Source organism: Halyomorpha halys, unplaced genomic scaffold, assembly GCF_000696795.3.
Source record: "Halyomorpha halys isolate HHAL.00 unplaced genomic scaffold, Hhal_1.1 Scaffold525.1, whole genome shotgun sequence".
Classification (NCBI taxonomy): domain Eukaryota; kingdom Metazoa; phylum Arthropoda; class Insecta; order Hemiptera; family Pentatomidae; genus Halyomorpha; species Halyomorpha halys.
The window spans coordinates 442,819-459,509 of NW_027107431.1; the positions used below are offsets into that span (position 1 = coordinate 442,819).

The 16,691-nt window shown below is 31.5% G+C and overlaps 2 protein-coding genes across 3 annotated transcripts in view; one reads left to right on the plus strand and one right to left on the minus strand.

Annotated features, from left to right (window-relative positions):
- The window catches only part of Nipped-B (Nipped-B cohesin loading factor), a 69,846-nt gene extending 66,872 nt beyond the window's left edge, over positions 1 to 2,974 (minus strand). The window contains exons 1-2 of the mRNA XM_014425642.2: positions 2,817 to 2,974; positions 2,130 to 2,248 (exon numbers count right to left, since the gene is read on the minus strand). Of these exons, the coding sequence (XP_014281128.1) occupies positions 2,130 to 2,193 (64 nt within the window). The 5' untranslated portion in view covers positions 2,194 to 2,248; positions 2,817 to 2,974. The remainder of the gene's footprint in view (positions 1 to 2,129; positions 2,249 to 2,816) is intronic.
- A 7,839-nt stretch (positions 2,975 to 10,813) lies between these two features.
- Positions 10,814 to 16,691, plus strand: part of LOC106683897 (tubulin delta chain) — a 7,636-nt gene continuing 1,758 nt past the window's right edge. Inside the window, exons 1-2 of one of the 2 annotated variants that reach the window (XM_014425647.2) lie at positions 10,814 to 10,919; positions 15,294 to 15,408. The gene's annotated coding sequence lies outside the window, so the exon portion shown is untranslated. The remainder of the gene's footprint in view (positions 10,920 to 15,293; positions 15,409 to 16,691) is intronic. The other variant, XM_014425648.1, reaches the window with a different exon arrangement.

Below are 16,691 nucleotides of genomic sequence, written 5' to 3' on the forward strand. Positions count from 1 at the left end.
GAACTGACCCTGGAAGGTAAGGTAACCAGATTTACAACAGAGTTGAAGGGATTCAAGGTAGGAGAAAAGGTTAAGTGAAGTGTGGGGTGCAATGGATGTCCAATTGGCTTCGACAATCAGAAGGGCTTTGTCTATAGGACTGTTGGTGAATAAACTCTCTACATCAAAAGAAACAAGAATAAAATGGTCAGGAATAGTGAAGGATAATAAAAGATCACAGAGGTGAAAAAAAGATTCTTTTAACAAATCACCAATAATCCATTTAATGATTTCATTAGAAATAGAGTATTTTTAGTTAGTTCAATTATTGGTTACACTCACTGTTGTGAATGATACACTAATAAAGAATTTGATCCTGTAAGGGATAATTAATGTTTTATTTGCTATGTATTACAAGCAATGGGCTAAAGCTGAAAGCTTATTAAACCAAATTAGATAAATACCAGTTAACTTACTGTCATGTACTTCACAAAGTGTTAAGCAGCCAGATTATAAAACAAAATAAATATGATAAGAAATTGATTTTTCTTTTGAACTTGGAAGCTTTAAGACAGTTTAAACGGTGATGTAACTAAAAATAAAGTAAATGGATTATAAAAAAATGGAATAGGTGAATGCAAGCAATAATTAAAAATTTATTTGACAAAATAAATGTGAAACATGATTAAAACGACAAATAAAATATGTATTTAAGTAGCAAACTGAGGATAATTAAGTAAATTTCCTAATAAACATCCAATAACCGACAAAACTTCTGGATATTCAAGTTGTATAAAGCTTAATTAATTTTGAATACTTCCAGGTTCTTTAAACCGTCTCTCCTAATATGAAGAGTATTATAGGTCAAATTTGTAACATTATACATTAATAGATTTATTTTTTATTAATATACTTGTTTGAGAGTGGTTTAGTTTCTTTAAAACAATTTTGATCCTTTTTCTCTCAACTTTATTCTTTTTTAAACATCCGACGTTTCGACCACTTAGGTCATTTTCAAGGATTCCTTATTTTGTTTTCAAGGATTCCTTATTTTGTTTTAATTTTTTTTTTTTCCCTTTAAAATTCTTAAATGCCGGCTAATTGCCTTTGTCCTATAAATTCTTCTATAAAATTCTTTCCCAAATTTAAAACTTTTATTTTAATATCCTTTAAAGAATTTTAAAGGAAAAAAATGAAAACAAAATAAGGAATCCTTGAAAATGACCTAAGTGGTCGAAACGTCGGATGTTTAAAAAAGAATAAAGTTGAGAGAAAAAGGATCAAAATTGTTTTAAAGAAATTATACATTAAATTTATGATAAGATTTTTATTATGAATCTCTTTAAAAATTAAATTTTGTAGTAGTAGAATTTTTTCAAAATCGGTATACCAATAATTTTGCTACCCGCAGACTGAGGAAGGTTATGAGTCATTATTTCCTTCTGAGCAAAGGGAGATGCATTTACTTTTGGATTTCATCCAACAATCTTATGCATTCACTTTTGGATTATATCCAATAATAAGTCAAAAGTTTTTTCACTTATAAGAAATTAAACATTTTCTACAATCAAATATATAGCATTAAAATTAGGGAACTTATTGAATTTACAACAAATATATACTAAATAGGTAGTTTTTCTTATCATGTTAATATTCAAAACCCAAAAACAATATTCGGAAGATAATATGTTCATGAAAAGCTGGGCAGTATCCCAAACAGGAATACATCAAAAGAAGTTCCAAACTTATCAGATACAATAAAGATGATATCAACAAATGGAGCCAAAATTTGAACCAGTACTAGAATGGTAGAAAGGAGACAGGATTAATATCCACTTATGGCATGATAGAAACACATTTTTATAGATTATGTTAAAAAAAACAATTTATTTTCACCATCATATTATTTGATTAACAGTGTTTAAATGGCTGTAAAACACATTAAATAATTAATTACTGACAAAAAAGTTAAAATTTCCTCCCTCAGAACAGGTATTTCAGAACCTATTTAAAGCGAAAGCTAAATTAAATAAAACTGTGATAAATAAAAGTTCAATTGCAGTTTCAACAATGTTCATTAAACATTGCTAATACAAATCAGTGAAATACAAGAAAGTGGATAATTATAAACATAAAACTCAATATCTTACAGTCTGTGAGACTTGAGATGCCAGCCAATGTAGTTATTGGCACACTCGGGATTTCACCGTTCATTCTTAGGTCACTGAAAACATTTCTCCAGGACCTTCAGTCTTTGAGGGTGAACAATCTATAACATTAAAATATCATTGTTAAATATTAGATAAATAAAATAGAAGATGGATAGTAAAAAAGCAATATATGAATCAATAAGAGCGTTTTACTAATCGTTGTACCACCATCTTTCCTTAACCACTAAATGAAGTGAAACAATAGGGAACACTGATTCCAAACTGACATATAATATTGAATTTGAATTAACATGAGTATTTAGTTACATCATATAAAAGATAACATTTTGATAAAATAGACACATAGAGTCATTTAAATGTAAGGTACGGTAATTTATTTTTTTGATAAGGAGAGAGAACTTCAATTCAACCAAAAAAAATTTTATTTGAATTACTATGGATGAGAATCATTAACTCATAATAAGAAATCAGATTTCACAAATATCAATAAAACATTAATGCAGTTATAAAGATTATTACTGTTTGAAAAATGAAAATAGAACAGAAATTGAAAAATGGAAGATACGACATCAAGAATTAATTTTTTGTTGTCACACTAACAAATATATGATTTCAGAGGTATTTTCAATAAAAACCAATAAATTCTAATACATGTTTTAGACTCACCTTACATAATTTCTGCTGTGTTTGCACATTTGTAAACAAATGCTTCTTTTATTATTACCTAGAAAAAACTTCACTGACACACTGTGGACTGGTCTTCATTTTTGATATTTTAAAAAAAACTCAGTGAAAATTCATTGTGAGTGTATAAGCTTCTTGTTTATTTCATAATTCACTTGTTCTTGACTGCTCAAAACACATCTTGTAAAATGTGTGTAACTCTTCTATAAGATTTTAAATATTTCATTTGATTCATATAACGTTTAATACTTCATAACCTTAAAATTAAGGAAGTAATTAATCACACATCAAATTCTATTAACAGTAAATATGATCACTGATAAACAGTAGAGGAAAAACATAAACAAGAGCTCTAATGGATAAAAGTTAAGTATATGGTTTAAGACTACAAGCTTTTGCCTTTAGTACAAAACAAATTAAGGCTCATACACAAAATTTTTAACACTATTTAGAAAATCTTGAGTTTTGAGGTCATAAACTAACCTGCATAATTATAATTCTATAACAAAATTAGCACTTATGATAATGCGTTGAACTCAATAATTCAGATTTAAACAATAACAACCAACATCATTCAAATCGCAAAACAATTTAACGGAATAATTTCATATTAAATAACACCTAAGCATTTGCAACCTCTATTGTTACACGTTCCACCAGAACACTTCTACATTATGATCTAATCGGTTTATAGTAAACCACATGAAGGATATTTAAGTCAAATCTGTAAAGTGGTTTAACTTTGGGCCATTATTGTATATCATGTTCAAGTACTTGGCCCATTCACAACAAACAGAATAACAAACCTCAAACAAGTATGGCGGAAAAAGAATTTTACTAGGTTAGTTCGAGTTTTATTTTCTATGCATAAATTCTGGACTTCCTAGAACTTATCGTGCACAACTTTATATTTACGTGAATTGATACTACACAATTATTCACAAAAATAAATTTATAAATTAACAAAAGCGCCAAACAACAAAGTTCATCGACTGTTGAGCCACTGTCCCCCCCAATTTTGAGTTAATGGTTATATATTTTATACCAATTATAGTTTGCTGTTACATTTTTAATTATATATTAATTATTATTATATAAATGTTATTCCCATAAAATTACTTTCATGAAGAAAATAAATTTTCTGGAAAAACATAGAGATTTAAAGAATAACATTTTACTTAAAATGTTCCCTAAATTGTAAACGTCATTCATTCATCATTAAATTGTAAGTTTTAGTTGTATATTTGTACTCCTTTAAAAGCTTTAAAAACGTATTAAGACAAGATGCTAACAAAATATGATGGTAATTATTTATATAATTGTCAAAATGATCTTGTAAAATGTCCCAAAAGTTAAAAAAATAATAAGCTTTTCATTATTTTGAGTCAATAAATTTAATTTTAGTTAATAACATTTACGAACAAATAAGTGTAAACATTTTTTTTTTAATGAATCATATTTAAACCTTCTTCAATATACAGGAAAATTCTGAGGGAATACTGAGTAGTCAAATAAACAATAAGCCTGATAAAACTGACTCTGACAAATACCAATTAAAAATAAAATTTCTGGGACTAATTAGTAAATCATTCCTAATAAACACGGGGCTGAGGTAAGGCGACGGCCCGTCATCGATACTGTTTAATGTGGTGCTTGACAAAATTATGAGAATTTTCGGGCAAAAGAACGAGGCCGGTGCCGTAATAGGGACAATGTGAAAGCAAAATGCCTGGCCTTTGCAGATGGTCAGGCCCTGCTGGCAGAGACAGAGCAGGAAGCTATAAAAAGGTAAACACCTTGAAAAAAATAGCCGAGAAAACGGGACTACAGATCTCGTATGAAAAGACGGAAATTATTACGACGGATGCCAGGTTAAGCAAGAAGGTTTTTATGGGCAGGTGAAAGTAACCAACAAATTTAAATACTTATTAGAGTTAATCAGTAGCAACGGTTCGGATAGGGTATCCATAGAAGAAAGAATAGCCAAACTGGAAAGATTGAACTTCGCCACCAGAAACGTCTAGAAAAAGAAAAATTTGTCCTCCAGTTAGAAAATAAGATACTAAAGTACAGTAGTAAGGCTAGTGATACTGTGATGGTATGGAGACAGTTAGCCTTCCGAGCCTGGAGAGGGTCCTGGAGATAGAGAGGAAAATTCTGAGAAGGATTCATGTGCCCATAATAACGCAAGAGGAGTATTGGAGAAAATATATAGGAATTTGGAAGACCTCGAAATAGTTACGAGGACCAGGAGACTGAGATTTTACGGGCAAATTGTAAGAATGAAGAATGAGAGACTAAATAAGAAAATTTTCAACAAAGTCTGCAGCCATAAAAGTATAAGGAGATATGTTAAAGAGGAACTGGGTAAACGAAAAATAACGGATGAAGACTACTTGGATAGAGAGCATTTTAGGAATAAACTAAAAGAGGTTGGGGTTCTTGTGGGTAAGAAGGAGAGGACGAGGAATAAAATGGACTAAGGAAGAGCGGGAGGAACAGTCTAGGAGGGTGAAAGGGTATAGGAGTAGAAGGAAGGCGGAAGTTATGAGAATGAATCCTCATATCCGCAGTCCTTGCTGGCCGGTTCGGATCTTAAAATATTTAAGATTTATAAAATAAATAACCCTTATGCTCATGAAGAACGCAGAAAAAAATTAGATGAAGTATCTACGAGGTATAAGAACGATTCGTTTTATCCATAAGTAAACCATATTTTCTGTCGATACATCAATAATATGTATTTGTTAATATAATTCCATTGTCATGATTCATATCTTGGGAAACTTATTGAGCTCAACCAACCAACATTATCTTTTTTACATTCACAACTGATTTGAATTTCCCTATCGGTGGTTTCTAAAGCTTTTATTAGATGGATAGATGAGTATTTATTCGTAGCAGAATCTTGATTGTATGGGTGGTTAAAAAAAATGTGAATTATAATGATACTGAAATACCCTAACAAAGGAATGTGTATTATCGACAATTTTGATTTTATTATGTTCTTGTTATGTCAGTTCATAATAATCACTAAAAACAAATTCATTTCTTTCAGTCCAATTGTTTTTTCTGGTATCAAAGCCCTCAATCATCATTAAAACCGTCGGTAACAAAATCACTTTTTGTTACAACCTCTATTCTACGAAGTTAGAATATCGCTGCTTTGCTTAAGTAATGACACATCTGAAAAAATAATAATAATATTTTGGTCAATAGACGGACCACAGTAGAGACATGTCTACTGCAACATTTTTGGAGCAGAGTCGCTATCGTTTCTTTTTTAATTATTTAGTTTTACTTCCTATTTGAAGCCTTATAAAGTCTACTATTGTTTTTAAAATTCTAATTAGATAGGTGAATCACACTCACATGTGGTCGAATAAAAAAAGATTGCCCTGAACCCGAACTCAGAGCTGCAGCACTAAACGCTATTTATGAGCTTTACCCTATTTAAAACGAGCAATGGCTGCACATTTATACCGATGTGTCTGCATGAGGTATTAAAAAGGAAGCTGGGGCAGGTGTTTACTCAAACAACTTGAGCTGGATGTGAAAATTTTGATGAAGCAATGCAGCCAATTTACCCTTGTGATAGAAGCAACGATTAACAGAAATGACAACACCGTAATCTTACGCGATTCCCAAGCGGTAATATAGACATATAGAAACAACAGCTGCTATTGCAAACACCCATTGAAGCGAAGTGTAGAAGTATGGCTGCTATTATGAGGAAAAGAGGAAGAACTATTGCTCTGCAGTGGATACCAAGCCATGTTGGTATACATGGCAATGAACAAGCTGACTGGTTAGCTTAGCTCGGTTGTGCGGAAAACCAGCCTGTTCGGCCACTCTTACAGTACAGTGGAATCTATTATAAGTTTTCATTATAAGGAAAAGACAAGTGCCAGACACAAAGTTTAAGCGGAAGGCAAGAAGTGGAAGAGCTTGGTGAATAAAGAGGAACGAATCTCTGGCTATTTTAGCAGAGCTATGCTTCCGTCCAGTGCTAGCATGAGTTAAAATTTTGCATCGAGAACAATTATTAAAAGTACTTAACTGGTTGTGAAGTTTTGCCATATTGAATGATATAGTAATATCTGTTTTAAAACGATTAAGGATTAATTTCAACTCGAAGCAGGTATGTGAAGGTTGTGAGATGCGTGCACCTCACGAATTTTATTTGTACGATTTTTAAGCATTCCTACCACGTGAAGGTAGTGATTGGTGAAGAAATATTTTTTAAATAAAAAAAAAAAATAATTAAACCTTTTATTGTCGAACAGATCCGCTACCTTGGACTACATTTGGACAAACGATTAACGTGGAATCCTCACACCAGACTGAAAAGACAGGAAATTCCTAATTGTACAAATCTTACCTTATTGTACATTAGAATTATTGTACAAAATTTCAAAACATCGTATGAATATTAGGATTATCGTACGAACAGCAACACTGCACTAGCGCTCCACTTATAACGTAAAGCCATTTTACCTGAAATCATTCTCTACCTGAGAATTTACCGCAAAGGCAAAAAATCTGGTAATAATACCTGAATCAGTCAATGATGGAAGTTTTATAATTGCCTTTTTGGATGCAGATAGGTTAATTCACTGAAGTTCGATCTTATTAGCTTGTTTTCGGTAACATTCGGCATTCCATCTAAGATTGACGGCTTAGCTCTATTCTATCGCAATATCAAAAATAGATTTGAGCTCTACTTTGTGTTTCATTCTGATATCACCACAGAAAGCCACATGAAACATTGTGATATTTTTGAAAATGAATCAACCTTTATGCATAACATCGTGCAAAGCTTTGCGATAATAGTATAATAACGAAGTATGAGAACTCTTTATCATAAATATTATATATTAATCGTTATATTGATATCATAAATGACGTTAAAACCACTTTAATATATACTATAACTTGTCTGTAAATATTATAAGCGTTGAAGAAAACACTACTTATGGTATTCAGGGAGACTATAATTATCGTTACGATTAATCGCTAAATAATTTCGTTTTCATTTAATTGATGGTCGCAATTCCATTTAGTTTTACGGCTTGCGTCAACTGCAGGAGCCCGTTGAAAGGCTCAGTATACGCCCGTCCCTGGAGAAAGACCCTAGAAACTTATTAAATCGTTACAGCTTCGAGCTAAACTAGATAATGTAATTTCGTTACTTATAAGAATGTTTAAAGGTATATACAATTATTCAAAGCTGTAAATATGAAATTATTGTCTTTTGGCCTATTTAGTCTAAAAAAATTCACAACATAATTAAAAATACTTACAGGTAACCAACAATTAAATATTCAATTATAAAGTTAGTAACACAGACGGTATTGAAGTATAAATTGTTCACAGTATTTTTGTATGTCGTACATGAATCCAGAAGGATTCATGGTCTCAGGACAATCTTCTTGAATTCAAGACTAAACTTCTTCTAAACATGTTTTCAATCTTTTGCTTTCTCGTTTTCAGTATTAAACAGAAATGTATTCTATTAAATTAATTTTATACGGTGCCCCATTACAATCAATGTCAGCAGCATAGTCATTTATAATTGAAATATTTTTCAACTTTGTTGCAAATTGGTTATCAAACATTTTCAGAAATTAAAGTCGAGGAATTTAATTATTTATGGACATGCTACTTGAAAACTTTTTGTGACAGGGATACACTTAAAGGTGCTGATATTCATTTACCAAACTAAGGAAGATTTTATGGAATATTCACATGGATGCGCAAGTGTGTTGATAAGTTTCTTAGGTTGGCGAGAACATATTGGCCAAACTTTCGAGGGTCGGTTTTCGGGTACAAATCAAAGGACGTTTAGACAGGCTCTCGTGATGCATACACCCGTTTATGCTCAGCTAATGATGTTTTATGACTGCAGACAGATGAATATTTGTTCTCTCCATGAAATTATTATTTTAATAATGTTCCCTCAATAATTACCTTTAGTTTAAGATTGTATATTTTAATCATCAGAGCGACTGGTGGGTCAGAGGGACCCGCAGTGATATTTGTCTTACATTTTTATGCTCTAAACCAATTTATTTTTTATCTTTTTAGGCAGTAAAATCCATTTTAAAATAAATAAATAAGTACGGTAGCAAATGTATTATATTGAACATATGGTTTAATTTGAAAAATTGACAAATGATTGTAACTGGGTAGAACAGATCTACCTGTCGCGGTACATATTAATTTTCTATCAATTTCGTGTTAATATATTTCGTCAAACCTTGTCAATTAACTTTCTGGGTAATTCAATTAACTGCTATCTAATAAAAATACGAGAACAAAAGTAGAATTTATGGGTTATCTGGTAGAATTTCTATGAATTTTTATCATCTAACACCTACTTTTTCGATATTCACGTTTCCTACCTTTCATTTGTTTATTTATATACTGATAGTAGTTTAAATCGAAGGTAATAACCAACATAAGTCCGACGTCCGCCAAGTTAGCATCTCTAGAACACAAGCATGTAGTGCAAGACTTGTCACTTTCTTTGTTTATCAAACATTTGTAGGTATTTTAGATTTTCGGCAAGTGGTAAATGTGTAGATCTAGCTCTATCATAGTTTTCGTTTTCTGGTTATGGATATATATAGAAGTTAAGACTGTTCCAGATCGAAATGATAAAAAAGAAGAAAAGAGGTATTTCATGGCTTGTTCACAACTAACTTTATTGACGAACTCCGTCCGCTTATATTGACATCGAACAGCTGATAATAATGCCTGTCAGCTGATATCGCAGTAACAGCTGACTGATACTCCTCTCCCCCCCCCGCCAGTTTACGAACATTCCTCGTTAACTCATTTATATCCGAAAGAAAGAAATATATAAAAATACAAAAATAGCTGTTAAATAAAACTCACAACTTATACCTGACAGGAACACAGACCGTCATTTAAGTGCGTTAAAACAAAAAGTATCCAAATAGACTCCATTCCAAGATTTATTCTCTATTTTTCTGAACAGAGAATCCTATAACACAGGACATCTTATATTCTGCTTTTCTAAGAATTTTTCATTTATAGTTCGTCTTAGTACCTCTTTTTTCCTTACACTTGAAGTGCCCATATTCTTTCTTGCCCTCAAGTCTTCTTATATTCTCCGTACAAGATCAGGATCAAGTATGCTTCTTCACTCGCTGGCATTTCTCTAGCTCATAAAGTCAAAAGGAACTGGCTTGGAAATTCATCCCTCTAACACTGCCTGTCATTCTACCTCGATCTTTCCTTCATTACTTTTTTTTTCCTTGCCCAAACTTAAATATGCACTTCGGAATGACACCTTCTATAATGCATCATACAGTATCTCCTATTCAATATCCTTGAAACCCTGATATTAAATAATACTCCCTCCTATATACTCTCATACCAATCTCGTCATAACACAAATACTGCCTGTGGTAAGACACCTTTTGCTGGTGAGGACTTGTGTAAACTTTTGCTTCGAGACCCAGTGGAAACCTTTTCTATGAGCCTTGTGCAAACCTTTTCTTCAATCCCCTCCTTCCCTATTTTACCAACGAACCCAATCTTGTAGGTCTATCCCCTCCACCCACTCTTTTAACGTAATGAGGCCTAAACTATGAAATGTGGTAGTTCACTTTATATTTAATTTAATTTGCAGCTGTAGGACAGAACTTTCACTTAGTTTTAATTTTTTTGGTTCTTAGCAAGAGACTTCTGGAAAAACGAGATAGGTGCGGCCACACCTGGCTGAGGCCGACCCAAATGGATCTTCCATTGTTTGTACTGATCCTCTTGATGGCTATTATCAATTTTAAAATTTGTTAATGCACTTCCTCCTCCTATGCCTTTTAATATAATATTGCATACATTATTTTAAAATATCTTTGTAATGTTGCAGTTTATCCTATACCGATAAATAAAGTATTCTGAAACTTAGCTTTCCACTCATAACCTTCCCTGAGAGGTTCAGAATTAACTTGTTACCTTAAGTGAACGATAGAAATATCTTTAACATTTTCTGCACTTGTTTATATATGGTTATACTTTTGACATTTCGTGTAGCTTTATTTTTTACTAGTATTTGTAAGTATTTGTCGTAGTCTTTATTAAAATATTTAATTCCTGAATGAAAGCGTTATTTACAAAAAAAAAAGTTTGGTTAAAATTAAGAGTTAAGATAAATATTCAACGTCCCAGAAGTGGGAGATAAACTAGTATCTTTTGAAAAGCCCTCACAATCTCGTTTAGAGACTTGTATTTTTTTTTAACTCCTTATAAAAGCTCACCTTCTCTCCATTTTTTTCATTTTGATTCGTATTTGGGGATAGATTTTATCTACTAACGTTTCTATTGCATTGGAAGAAATATTTACCTTATGCATACCATGTATTCATTTGTAGCCATTAAGGTCATTTGGTTCTCTCTTCTAAAATGTTGTATTTTGCTTTCTTCTGCCTATTAGGGTAAAGAAACAAACATGATTATCAGTTTTCTTTGGTAAATAAATGATATATAGTCGGCATCGTATATGAGTCTAATTTACATTAATCACTTACAATATTCTCTTTATTATCTAAAAATATAATTGTAGTTAATGTTTTTATTAATTAGCAATCACCTGCTGTATTTTATGGCCTGTTTCTTTGATTTGATGCATTGTTTAATGGTTTACCTACATCCTGTTTTAAATGTTTTTCATGAAAATGGTTAATACTTATAGCAATTAAAGATAAATTTTGAAAAGTTAAGTATGAGAACAAAATGAAAAATCATATTTTCATATTTTTTTGTTACTTCCTCGGATCCTACTCCATTTCTAATTTTTATGGAAATTGGAATAATATAATCTTATGATTCTTAGCCACTGGTGACTCAGCAATTTGAAACATCATTTTGTAGTAGTACAAATTACCGTTTGAAAATTTATGTGGGCTATTTGGAAAGCTATTTAAGATAGTTTAAAAGAACATAGAAGCTATGGTTCTTTAAACTGTAATTTTAAATTATTTAAGTATGTAATGAACTAATTTTTGTCAGTATAAAACATTTTGTGACACAGAAAAAAACTTTTTCTCTGTAGCCCTTGAAGATTTTTGAGTTTATTACACTGTAAGCAAGTTCTGTTTCTAGACCAATGGTTTGCAGGAATTTTCCCCAATCAAAGGGGAAGGGAACTTTATAAGAGCTGGTTATGCTACAGGAGGTTTACCTTACCCTAAGGTTGATCCATAGCTAATGCAACAGAATGAATAGTTACCTAGCTGAACCCAAACTCCTTTGGAGGCCTGAATAATATGATTTGATTATTTCTGTTAATTTTGGAGATTTTCTAATCGATCACTAGGTGATGTTGCTCACTTTCTTCTTGTATGGGTCTTACTCTAACCAAAAAACAAAAATTTAATCATCACTTATCTTTTGCCATATTTGAGGTACTCCCAAATGTTTAACTTGACTGAAGGAGGATTTGTTAGAATTTTCTCACATTCATTAAGTGTATCGTGTCTCACAAATAGGAAATCTATAAGTGAGACACGATACACTTTATGAATATGATAAAATTCTAACAAATTCTCCTTCATTTAACTTATTTTTGGTAATTGTAAGTCCTCGTGGAACTGGAACGTTTTATGTCTTTTTATTGATAATCTTTTTAATTTTATTTAATTTATTTTTCAAAATAATATTTTGAAGTGATTGCAAACTTGGAATTAACAGTATGGGATAACAGTGTTGCACCATTTTGATGAAATCAGACTTAATCTACATTTATATATTAACTTTAAGTTCAATGATAAGTTGGAGGCTAATAGTAAATGGTTTAGTCTAGATGCTTTCATGCTCACTGACTTTATTTATCCTAAAGTTAACCAACTGATTCTTACTTCTGTGGGAGAGTCTAGTTTTCATTCTATGGGGCCACTATAAAATTAATGTCAACTTTAAAATTATTGTTTAAAATAATATTTTGCTATTACATAAAGGAGTTATGGTGAAAATGAACAACAGGAGTTCTTTTCAGAACAATAGGAATCTAATGCAAACCGTTCTTTGTATATTTCTTTGAATAGATATTTGACAGAAAAAAAAAATCAAAGAAATTGAATTTTCTGTTTGTTCCTAATTGAATAACTTATGTCACTGAGTAAATATATAAATATTAGGAACAATTAATTGGGGTAAAACCTGGCAGCTGAGTGTGGTACTGGCTAAATTACCTCTGTCATTGTGTTTAATTGTTAATTTTCAAGGTAGAGTAGGTATGTTGTTACCAGGTAATGAACTAAAAACCTTTTTATGGGTTGTAGAGGTACAGGTTTTTTTTTCTTCTTTTATTTAATTATTTGAACCGTGTCAGAGACTTACACTAAAGAGTTTCCTCGTTATCCCTAGAATGTCCCAAGTGGCCTTAACGAGAGACTACATTTGAATTATACCTTAAGCACTTACAGTTAAACAATAGCTAGTTGAAATTGATGTGTTCTTAAAGTAAGTTAAGGTTGAAATAATGTACAGAAAACTATATCTGATACAATACATTAGCTTAGTACATTGTTTGTATGATTTGGGGTACCAAAACAGATAGAATATGATAATGGTCTCTAGCTCTGGTTAAAAGAGTTCTTATTTTTGTGAAGAAAATAACATTTAACATATGGTTTCATCCTTACCATTCCAAAACAAAAAAATTGGTGGAGAGATAGATAAATACTTTCAGACAATGGTATAACGTTAGAAGGGGGATTGAATACATTAACTCTTAACTAGTATTTTTAGCATATGGAAACACCCCTAAACAGACCACTGGTTTGGCTCCTTGCCTTCTTTTTATGGGAAGAAGACTAGCAACAGGAGTTGATAAAATGAGGCCAGACTTTAGAAAGACGACACTGAGCCTTTTTCTTCTGCCCTTGGTGGAGAGATGTATGGGATTTGTTATCAAGTGAAAACTTTGTGTTAGGTCATTTTTATATCCCCTGATATGATTAGAATGTTTCAATTGTTTCTAGCTTTGATTTATTTAAAGCCTGCAACTTTTATTTTAAATTTATATAAATTCTGAACCCATAAAGGTAGGGATTGAAGCAATTTTAAGTGTAAACAATGAGGAATAACTCTTTTTCTATTGTTGAGTAACGTTGTTCTGTATCAGAAGTTTATGCTACAAACATGATAGAATTGTCTCTCTGTTTTGAGTTTTATGATATATTTATATGAACTTCTTCTGGAATTTCTCTTTCATATTGATAACTCCAAATCAGGAAATAGAAGTACAAGAGGTGTTTGAGGAGATGAAATGCTTTTTGATAAGAGTATAGGTAGATTGTTAGGCGTAATGTGAAAAGACCATGAGATGCTTTGCTAAGTAGACATAATTGTAAATGAATTTGTGATTTAACCCTTTATGTATTGTAGGTAAAAGAGATTCTTTATGGCCTTGAAGGTTGGTCATTAAACCTTATTTATAATATATATGTATGTATAGTTGACCGTAAAAATTGATATATAAGGAGATGGTCAGGGTTGCGGTCAAAAGAGAAATAAAAATAGTTTACAACTATTTATTTTCCAACGTTTCGCCCCACTTTGCAGGGCTTTATCAGGGCTAAAAAGATACAAAATGAAACTATGTTAAGATAAAATGATAGAAATAAAAATACAAAGATATAATGAAAAGAATAAAAAAAAAAACCAAGTAACAAAGGCAAGAGCAACTATTGCTTGTATGAAACTATTGCTCTTGCCTTTGTTACTTGGTTTTTTTTTTTTTATTCTTTTCATTATATCTTTGTATTTTTATTTCTATCATTTTATCTTAACATAGTTTCATTTTGTATCTTTTTAGCCCTGATGAAGCTCTGCAAAGTGGGGCGAAACGTTGGAAAATAAATAGTTGTAAACTATTTTTATTTCTCTTTTGACCGCAACCCTGACCATCTCCCTATATAACTTATTTATAATATATCGGCCAAAGACCACAAGGGCTCTTGAGCCTACTGAAATATTTCAGTTATATATTTCAATCAGTCAAATATTTCTTTCTGTAGAGTGAAATTATATAGAGTGGTCTTAGTAAAAGAAGTACTCCTTTAGTGTCAAAATTGGCAAATACTGTGGAAAATTGTGTATTTTTCATATTTTTTGGGTTGTTTAACATTGATTTGTAGGGCTGACAACATCGAAAAGTTGAATCTGACAACTCAGTACCATTACATACAAGAAAAACAAAGTTGATATGCTATTTGATGCAAGGTAGGCTGATCTCCTCTTTTTTGGTGACAAACTGACTTGCCTATGAATGTTGGTCAAATTAATTATTGCTGTGGCAAATCCATTTCACATGAACTCAGGACATGTCATCTTTTTGTAAGCTGTCTGTCAACACACCACTCCCCCGTATTTTTTTAAAAACTTCTTTAACTGTTATTTAAAGAAATATAACATCTTCTGTTTTAGGAGTTCTCATGGATTTAATTTTAATTTGCTGAAAATAAAACAATTTCTGAGCATCTTGACTTGACATGAAAAATCTCTTGGACTATGTGAAAAGTATTCTCCTAGATACTTAATGGTATTATTATTTATTTTACTTTTTCAAATTGTTCTGTCTTGATTTTGTATGCAATTTTGAAACTGTTAAATTAAGTTATTCATAAGTAATAATCACATTATAATAAACCTTGAATTCCCTGAAGATCAAGAATTCAGCTTGAATTTTTCAATAAGGGAAAAATTCAGGAATTATGCTTGAAAAATAGTCTATTCGGGAGTTTTCAGTTCATAGTTGAATAATTCCATTTTTTCATTATTACTTGGCAACAAGCTTATGAAATATTGAGAAGAGCATAGTTATTACCATCCCTAATTCCAAGATTGCTAGCCTACATTCAAAGATTGACTTAAGCCTACTTAATGATTTGGGAATATTGTTACTCTAAGTTTGGTATTGATCAAAGTTACTCCAATGTTTTTTTTTGTTTTTTTTAGTTTTAAAAAAAACTGAATTGGAATGTTGTTTAGGTAAAGTTGTGAATAGTTGGGATGGGCATTAAGGGTTTTAAACCTATAAGAACTGCCTTAGTTTTTAGGATTTAGGTCCAACTTATTTTCCAAAACCAGGGGTTAATATTATCAGTAATGTTTTAGTATTTGCTGAAATGTTGTAATTGATAAAGGCACTAGTCAAGTGCCTCAGAACGCAATTTTAAGCAGGAGTGGGGGTAGGCTGAATTATGGTTCAATTTTTTGCTTAGTAGTCTCCAGACTTGTATGTTTTGGAAACCACTGGTATAAATAGAAAATGAGGCGGTGAGAGAGAAGCTTTTATCAACTTAAGTATCAGTGAAAGCAAAGTATTAAAAAAGAGAAGAAGGAATAAGATCTAACACGCTTGGACTGCGCTTGAGCTGTAAAATACTGGCTTTATTGGGTTCAATATATTTCTTTATATACATCTGATCAGCTGATCTTCTCAGTCAGCTGACATCAAAGTAATAGCTGACTCAGCCTATATATATATATATTTTACTGTATACTTATATGTACATACACAAGATTCAGAAATGTCAATGCAAATTAATCACCCTTAATTGATTAATAGGGGTGAGGATTTAGTAGGGAGAACTTGTAGTTAATATGCCGAGGGAATACAAAGTGATTGTGGGGTGTGACCTACTAGGGAAGGTGGGAGCTTGGGTGGTTTTTTAAAATTTTATTATTAGGTTTAAATTATGTATTCAGCATTTATTTAAGGGGATTTATTTTGTTTTCTATATTATTATATTATATAGTACTAGTTTACAAGGATTGTTCGTAAACTGGTGGGGGGAGTTACGGTCTGAGGCAGCTGTTATT